The 9,003-nt window shown below is 38.5% G+C and overlaps 2 protein-coding genes across 2 annotated transcripts in view; one reads left to right on the plus strand and one right to left on the minus strand.

Moving 5' to 3' along the window:
• Positions 1–9,003, plus strand: part of MED12L (mediator complex subunit 12L) — a 386,104-nt gene that overhangs the window by 313,633 nt on the left and 63,468 nt on the right. The window contains exons 24-26 of the mRNA XM_044669473.1: positions 515–635; positions 1,769–1,870; positions 2,670–2,783. Of these exons, the coding sequence (XP_044525408.1) occupies positions 515–635; positions 1,769–1,870; positions 2,670–2,783 (337 nt within the window). The remainder of the gene's footprint in view (positions 1–514; positions 636–1,768; positions 1,871–2,669; positions 2,784–9,003) is intronic.
• Positions 1–9,003, minus strand: part of P2RY12 (purinergic receptor P2Y12) — a 69,598-nt gene that overhangs the window by 39,851 nt on the left and 20,744 nt on the right. The gene's annotated exons all lie outside the window — the stretch shown is intronic.

The raw sequence follows: 9,003 nt of genomic DNA on the forward strand, positions 1-9,003 counted from the left end.
GAAAGAAAGAAAGAAAGAGAGAAAGAGAGAAAGAAAGAGAAAGAAAGGAGAGAGAGAAAGAAAAAGAGAAGGAAAGAAAGAAGAGAGAGAGAGAAAGAAAGAAGAGAGAGAGACAGACAGACAGACAGACAGACAGACAGACAGACTCTGAAAGTTCTTTGTTTATTTGTATATTTGTTTTTGAGTCCACAACCCATGCCTGGCATTTAGAGAGTATTCAATAAATCCTTATTAAATTGAATCAATTGTAGTAGTTATCACGTTGATTAACCATTATCATCTTTTTACTTGTGACTCAAAAATTGCTCAGAAAATAAAACAGACCAACCTCCCTCTTAAATTTCATTAAGGACTCGAGAGAGATATAAAAATAGCACATAATAATCACTTAAAATATAATATCCAGTATAATAATTGTAGGCAGATAGTGATTGTACAATGTAACTTTGATAATAATCTTGCATGTGACATGCCAACATTCTCCCCTGTGTTGTTGTTTTTTTTTCCCTTGAAGGTCAGTGACCTCTCATTCCATGATTCACTGGCCACCTTCATTGCAATTCTGATAGCCCGGCAATGTTTTTCCCTTGAGGATGTCGTCCAGCATGTGGCCCTTCCTTCTCTGTTAGCAGCAGGTAGGAAAATGATGAGAAAACCTTGTAAATCTCTGATCTTTCCTACTAACATATTTTCTGGATGTTAGAAGATGGCATCAAGGTTCAAAAGGTGCTTTTGCACTTGTTGGTTTTTGTAAAGCATAAACCTTATTCAAAATGTTCCAGAAATTTTTGTCCCTGGGACAAATTTGTTTGCCAAGGTGATGGTACAGTGGGCAGTCTACCTCATCCCCAGAGTGGGTAGCCAGTGCCTTTGTACAGCAGCTCATGGTGGAGAGTTGGGTTGGTGGGGGAAAGCAGGCTCCATGAAAAGGGTTATATGGCGATGTCAAAGGTATAGTATGCTATATATTGTGGACACTGAGAAGAGAGCGTCCCTTCCTTTGCTCCATGTCAGCAGTCTGGGATAAAACCACAGCCACCTTGCCTTCACCTAAGAAAATAGTCTAATAATACTCATAAGTTGCCTTCTTCCTTTTAGTTTTTAGAGACTATTGGGTGACTTTTGAGAATTTTTAAAAAGCAAACAAATGTCAAATCCATAATTTAAGGAAGGTAAAAGATTTTTTTTTTAACCCTTACCTTCCGTCTTGGAGTCAATACTGTGTATTGGCTCCAAGGCAGAAGAGTGGTAAGGGTAGGCAATGGGGGTCAAGTGACTTGCCCAGGGTCACACAGCTGGGAAGCGTCTGAGGCCAGATTTGAACCTAGGACCTCCCGTCTCTAGGCCTGACTCATTCCACTGAGCTACCCAGCTGCCCTCAAGGCAAAAGATTTTTAAAGTTTCCTCTCTGGGGTTCATGTCCTGGGGTTTATGAACTTTTTTCATTTTAATTTTTTGATAACTAATTCCATGTAAATGGTTTGCTTTGTAATCCTATGCATTTTCTCTTATGAATTTATAAATATTTCTCTGAGAAAGTCTCCATAGGCTTCCCTACACCACCAGGAATCCAAACCACATAAAAAATTAAGAATCCCTGATTGAGATGAATTTTTTATTAATATTTTGATGTTCTTATTCATTTTCTTATGTTTCTCATTTAAACAAGGATCTAAGTTAAAAACCAAAAAAAAAAAAAATATCGTACTTTTTCAAGTAATACGCAAGAAACTTGGTACTATGGTCTTTTTCCTTCTTTTTCCTTTAGCTTGCGGAGATCCAGATGCTGAACCCGGAGCGAGAATGACATGCCGACTCCTCCTTCATCTCTTCCGAACCCCGCAGGTCTGTTTGTTACCTCAAGCGACAGGTAAGTCGGCAGCTGAAAATCGCCCAGTGAACTCTCTCACTTTGGTGTCAAGCTCCAAAAATTGCCCAGTAGACTGACTGCCTACTCTTTCCTTTTGGTATTTTAGTGGGTTTGCTCAAGGGTTGATTGAGCTAAGAGATAACTGTTATGGAAGTTGGAAGCATCTTTCATTAAAGTAATAACCAGGATATATTGAGAAATGCAAATAAAGAATTAATGAACAATAAAAATACCTCGACTCCTGCTAACGCACTGTTGGTGGGCAGGGTGCTCCCATACAATGAGGTATTTTTTTTTTTTTTTTGGTTATGGATTCAAACCCTAGCATAACTTTTCTTCAATTTTCTTTTTTGGTAAGGGAAAATCCCAGAACGAGATTTCTTGAGGGCATCAGGGAAGTGGGTTGGAGTTCTCTTTCCAGTGCATTTTTTTTTAAGTCTTGCATAAGTATTTATTTATGAGATGTGGTGTATTCAGGACTTCCAAGTAGGGCAGTCTAGGAAGTGTTATTTGTAGTAGGTGAGACAAGGACCCCCCCCCCCCCCCCCACTGTACGTTCTACATTTAAGAAGCAAAGTAGCAGTCAAAGCTGAAAGATTTCTATTTGAAGTCATGGTGATGTTTCCTGATGACCCAATGAAGCGCTACCTGGCCATAACCCTGAAGGCTTGCTAATGTCCTTTAAATTCTCCAGATCCTCAGTTGAAATGACTTGCATACGCTCTAGTGTTACAATGTACGGTTAATTGTGTGGAGATAATATTATTGATGCTGTCCATGGTTCACTGTCCCCTCCTAGGGAAGCCTTTCCCTGGAATTCGTTCTTCCTGTGATCGCCACCTTTTAGCTGCCGCTCACAACAGTATAGAAGTGGGAGCTGTCTTTGCTGTCTTAAAAGCAATTCTCATGCTTGGTAAGATCATTCAAAGACTACGCTTTTCGGTTAAAATGCCCAAACTGCAGAAGGATTGTTGATAGCCTGGACATTGTTTGCACGAAAGGCTGAAAGCTGTTTGTGATCTTATGGAAGCCATGTGCTGGTGACCCATCCAAAAGACAAAGCGATTGCCCAGGGTGGCTCCCGATGGAAACCTAATTTTTTTTTTTTCTGTGGCATTTTTAATTGCAGGATATTTCATCCAGAGATGTAAACTGAATCTTCAGACCAATGTTGTGTTTCTGTGTTTGTAATGTTGGCAAAAGCGTCACTCTAGAGAAATAACGTGTGTGCCAGAGGGGGAAGACTAGCAGGGATCTAGACATCAGTCTTTGCTTTTGCAGACTGTTTGGCACCAAGTAGCTCCATTTCAGCCAGATTAGAGCCCTGAGCTGGAAGGCAGGAATCCTGGGTTACAGTATTGGTGTTCCTTTTGTGTATGAATGAGTGGCCCTGGGCAAGTTAACCTTTTAGGCTTCAGCTTCTTCAAGAGTAAAGTCAGGGTAGTGGAAATTAGAGGAAGAAGAGGAAGACGAGAAATTATGTCTCAAGATTAGAGTTGAATCATGGGGATGCTTTAAGCCTTAATTATATAAAGCCTATACTATTTCTCAGTGCCCTTAGAGAGAGTTAGACCAGTGCTAGCCTTACTATTTTCTGTCTGAGGTCTAATACCCTGAGATGGTTTTATATTGTTAACTGCCAATGTGCCAGATAAGTCAGAGGAGGGAGGAGGAGGGGTAACCTTTCTTTCCTCCACTTCATTCTGCCTGTTCTGGTGGGGAAGCTTTCTTTGTGTTACAGAGTTCTTCGACAATCTGGTAAGGTCTATAGGTCCCTTCTGAGAATAATACATTCCAAAACGTAAAGTAAAATCCATACGATTACAAAGGAAGTAAATATGTTGAAATACAGTCATAAAATTTTTTTAAAGCTCAAGAGTAAGAATTTTTGACCTAGGCTAAGACCTTATGTATTTTAGCCAACATGAGTAAGCTAACTGTATTGCCCATTTTGAAGAGAAACTTCTCAAAATTTTGCCCACTGAGTCGTACCTTCATCGACATTAGAGTGGGCTTAGTACCATCCTTGGAACAGGATGTTGTTAAATAGATACTGTTTGATGAAGAAAAGAAGAAATTATAACTGTATGAAATGAGTTAGCAAAAAACAAAGCTTAGAAATTCTTTATGTAAACTACAAAAATTATAGCAATTACCCCCATGTGCTGTTCCTGAACTTAGAACAAGAAAAAAAAGATACTGAGAAACATGGAGAGCTTCACTTATCTTTCTGTGAGTACATCAGAGGACCATCAGGAACTTCTACATGCGGACAGACACAGGGGGGAATTTAGTCAGGGTAAAAAATAAAGTATATCAATAAAATTTTATTTAAAAAAAAAGATAAGAGAAACATGGAGAACTTCACTTACCTGCCTTTCCTTGAGTATTTAGGACACAAAGAGGAAATGTTTTTGGTTTTGTTTTTTAATTTCTATTCTGAAGGAAGACATCATGCCAAATAGCCATGAAGAAAGCTTTAATTTCAGTGAAGAAAAAACTTCTATGCAGATTTTCTCAAAGGAAAAGTCAGAATCTTCCCAATCAGTGCCAAATGAAAGAATTTCATAAAAAGTGTCCACTAGTTCCCTGAATTTAGACATGATTTAGATCCCAATTCACTTATGTTAACCTTTTATGTCTTTTAATACCCATTCATATCTTGCTGATTTCTTCTTGCCTCTAAGTAACCAGCAAGCTTTTTTTCGTAATATAAGTCAGTTTAATTTTGATTTCCTTGACCTTCAAAAACTGACTGCTGTTTCCAGAAGCATGTGGTAACACATAAGCCACATGTTCCTTATGAACCAGAAACAGCAATATAGTGAATCGAGTATTATTAATCTTGAATATTCATTCATACATATGAATTTTTTATGTTTTTCAAGGAATTAGCATGACCCCTTGAGAAACTTTTATATAAAACCTCAGACTATTGAATATATACATATACATGTCTATATACTTATTCAGTTTATAGAGAAATACAAATATATGTGCATATGCATTTTATTTGTATTGCTTATATACACATATATAATAGTCTGAAGCTTTATATGGAAATAAGAATATAGGTATGAAGTCTCTTTATGCATACTCATATGCATATATTAAAAATTACCTTGGAGTTTTGGATACTTCCCACAAAGATGCCTGAATTTTTAATGAAGATTATGAACCCTAGTTAAGTTCAGCTGTTTGGGGCACCCCTGACACTTTAGAGCAGGGGTCGGCAACCTTTTTGGCTGAGAGAGCCATAAACGCCACATTTTTTAAAATGTAATTTCGTGAGAGCCGTACAGTGCTCACAATGAGGCTCCTGTAACAGCACCTGAAAAAAAATTGACTTTATGGCTCCTGCAGAAAGAGCCATATCTGGCCCTCAAAAGAGCCAAATATGGCTCAAGAGCCGTACGTTGCCGACCCCTGCTTTAGACCTCTTCTAAGACCTCTCTGGTTAGAAGTTCATCTGGTGCTTTAAGAAAGAAACTTCTTTTTATGGTCAAAGACAGTACCAGAAATCAAGGATCCCCTGGCACAAAACTAGTTCAGAAAGATAGTCCCAGTGAAACTTTGCCAAGCCAAGCCAGCCTTGACATATTTCAATAGGCTGCAAAATCACTGAGAAGCTTTTAGATTAACCCCAATTCCTATAGATCTCCTCTAGATTGGAAGATCATGTAATATCAGATTAAACTATCTTTCCCTCCTTATAATTTCCCTCTCCTCCTTCCTTAGCTCCTATAAACTCTGGAATAGTTGTTTGTGGTTCCCTTTGACCTGAACCTGTAGTTCTAGAATTATTGCTGAGCCCCTTAGACCTTTTTGGTCACAAAAAAAAAAAAAAAAAAACCAACACTTATCTGACTCTACAATTCCCATCATCCAATATCCCTTCTCCTTTTCATCACCATACCCTTAAAAAAAGTTGTTTTTTTTCTCTTTGCCTCCTCTTCATCTCCTCTTTCCATCCAAGCTCATCACTTTCCAGTTGCCAGTGATCTCTTCATTGCAAATCCATTGGCTTTCTTAATCCCCCTCTTCTTTAACCTCCCTCTAGCAATTGATATTCATCTACTCTTTCTCTATACTTTTCTCTTTTTTTTCAAGATATACTGCTTTCTTTTGGTTCTCCTCCTGCCTCCCTGACTGTTCCTCACTCTTCTTTGCTGGACCATCTTCTATATTCCACCTCCTAAAACTGAATATATCTCAAGACACTGTTATGGTTCTGTATTTCATTTCTGAGCACCTTCTCAGTACTCTTGGCTTCATTTATCAATACAAATTACTCAATTTAATGGCACCTTCTAACATAAGACCTGCCCTACCTCACCATTAATTAACTTCTTCCTATTTTATCTATACTCACATGCAAATATTTTGTCTTTGTATCCTCCTCATTCATCACAGTGCCTGGCTTTTGGTGTTCAATAAATATTTATTAGTTTATGTAGCAGCCCCACAGGCATTAGATATCCCCTGTAGAAAATGTCCAGTTTCATGCTCCTGATGTCCCATTCTCTAATCACAGTTACTTGTACTTGGAAAAAAAAATCCCTCTACAATATACCTGGCAAGCGATCCCTCAACTTTTTTTGGAAGACTTCAAAGAAGTACCCCACTCCATTCCAAGCCATCCCATTTGACTTCTGGTTAGGTCTTATTTTCAAGGATTATTTCTCTTATTATCTTCCTCCCTCATTAGAGTGCAAGCCTCCTCAAAAACATCAACTATACTTTTTTATTTGTATCCCCAGCATCTAACACAGTGCTTGGAACATAATAGGTATTTAATAAATATTTATTGGCTATTTACTGTTACATGAAATCTAAATTTCTTTTTTTTTTTTTTTTCATTTTATCCATTGCTGCCAGCTCTGCCCTAGAGGGGCCCAAACAAAACAAGATAGATCATCCTTTCATATGAAAGTTCTTTGGATATATGAAGACCCATTCCTCCTGATTTTCTCTTCTCTAGACCAAACATCTTTAGTTTTTTCAATAGATTCATATATGGCATAAATTTGATTCCCTCCACCATCTCTAATAGAAGCCATGTTTCTGAAGGCTCTCTCCCGCATGGGTTAAACCAGCTTTTTCTAGGACTCTACAACAACATACAGGGTATTTTAGTTTATTTTGATTTTTTTAATTGGCCCAGAACACCAAGGTCCAAACCAAAGATGTAGCTTCCTGATGGCCTAAGAAGAGTCACAGATTCCCATCTTGGGCTTCTGTTTTGAGGACCAATATGGTCAACACTTAGTAAGAGAAAATATTTCCAATTGAATGAGTACAGCATTCTTGAGGAACATCCTTTCCATGCTATGACTCAATAAAAATCTTGTTGTTAACCAACAGATAATCCATGAGTTTCTTGATCCATTATGATCCTGAGTCTAAAGCACAAAACCAACCGGAGTCTCTCACACTGATAATCAATTTGTTCTACTTGGCCCCAGAGGGTAGATTAAGGATCAGTGAATGCAAGTCAAAAAGAACAACAATTAGAGCTATGCAAAAATGGAATGGGCTACTTTGAGAAGTTGTAGGTTCCCTCTTGTTTGAGGTGTTCAGGCAAAAAATGAGTGGACACTCCTTGAGTATGTTGTAGAAGGATCCTTTTTTTGTTTTTGTTTTTGTTATATTAGATCTTCTCTTAGGTCCCTTCTGTGATTCTTTGATCCTGATTTGCCCTTTGATAGATAGTCTTCATATCAGCAAATTCCTTCCTAAAACATAAATTTGGAATCACAAATGTGTTCTGAAAAGGGGGATTGGCATTTTTAAAAAGATAGCATCAGTAGAAACACGCCATAGCATTTTGTTTTTGATGCATGGAATAGTCTAGATAAAAAACCAAAAAGTGTTATCTTTCTGTACAGAATTTGTTATTTGGCCAACCTGGGCTGGGAGAAATGTACCTCTCTCCCAAGACTCCCAACAATGGCAGTAGAACATCTGACATGTACAGAGCTATTTAAAAAAAAAAAGAATAAATGCCTCTGGGTGACCAGAAAATACAGTGTCATCTCTCTTTAAGGTATTTGGTTTGAAAACATCATGAGATCTAAATGTACAATTCAAGTCTCCCTCCTGAGCTTCTATCTGGCATCATCTACTGTCTTGGCAATCCAGCAAAGCCTATGAAACCTTCCTCAACATAATACATTTCAATACAAAGAAAACTAATTATATCTCATTACAAGCCTCAGTATACTTTTTAAAACTATCCAAAAATATAATGGGCTGCTTTGAGAAATAATGAGTTTCTTCTTGTTTAAGATCTTCAAGAAAGACCTCGCCACCATCTGGATGTCCCATCAGTATTTCAGGGTCAATTTTTTCACAACAGAACTTATTGTATTCCCCTATTATGTGAGAGGCATCTTTATTCTTCCATTCAGTCATGTTTTCAACTTGATGTCTTTGGGAATTCACTATATCCTTCTATATCAACTAAGTTGCCAAGTCTTGTCCACAGCATCTTACTTCCTACTCATATGGCCCCCCACCATAGTTAATTCCTATATCATTTGTCCCCCCCCTTAGGCTACTGCAGCAGCATCCAGTAGGACTCCCTCCTGCCAGTTTCAGCCCTCTCCCATCCATCTTTCACACCATCATGAGGACATTCTTCCTAGTTCACAAGCCTCTGTTAGTCCTCTGCTCGAAAGTTTTCAAGGGCTGCCCATTTCCTGTGGGAGGTAATGCAAGTTTCTTACTTGGCATTCAGAGCCCTTCACATTTCCTGTCTCCTTCCTTCTACTTTTTCAGACTTTTCGTACAGTATTTATTTCTGCTTCAGATGCTCTTACGTATAAGCCAAAGCAGCCTACCTGCTGTTTGCTAAATGAGGCATTCTCTCTTCTGCTTCCATGCCTCACTAACTGCCTCCCTTCATGCCTGGCACACACTCCCTCCTCACTTTAGCTTCCGATAATCCCAAGCTTCTTTCCCAGCTCAGTCCATGTCCTCTATCCTTTGATGAGAGGTCTTTCCTTGTCCCATTAGTTAGTGCTCTTTTGCCCTCCCCTAAGAGATAACAGAGACAGAGAGGGAAGAAGTGTGTGTGTGGGAGAGAGAGAGAGAGAGAGAGAGAGAGAGAGAGAGAGAGAGAGAGAGAGAGA

The sequence above is a fragment of the Gracilinanus agilis genome, chromosome 3, assembly GCF_016433145.1.
Source record: "Gracilinanus agilis isolate LMUSP501 chromosome 3, AgileGrace, whole genome shotgun sequence".
Classification (NCBI taxonomy): domain Eukaryota; kingdom Metazoa; phylum Chordata; class Mammalia; order Didelphimorphia; family Didelphidae; genus Gracilinanus; species Gracilinanus agilis.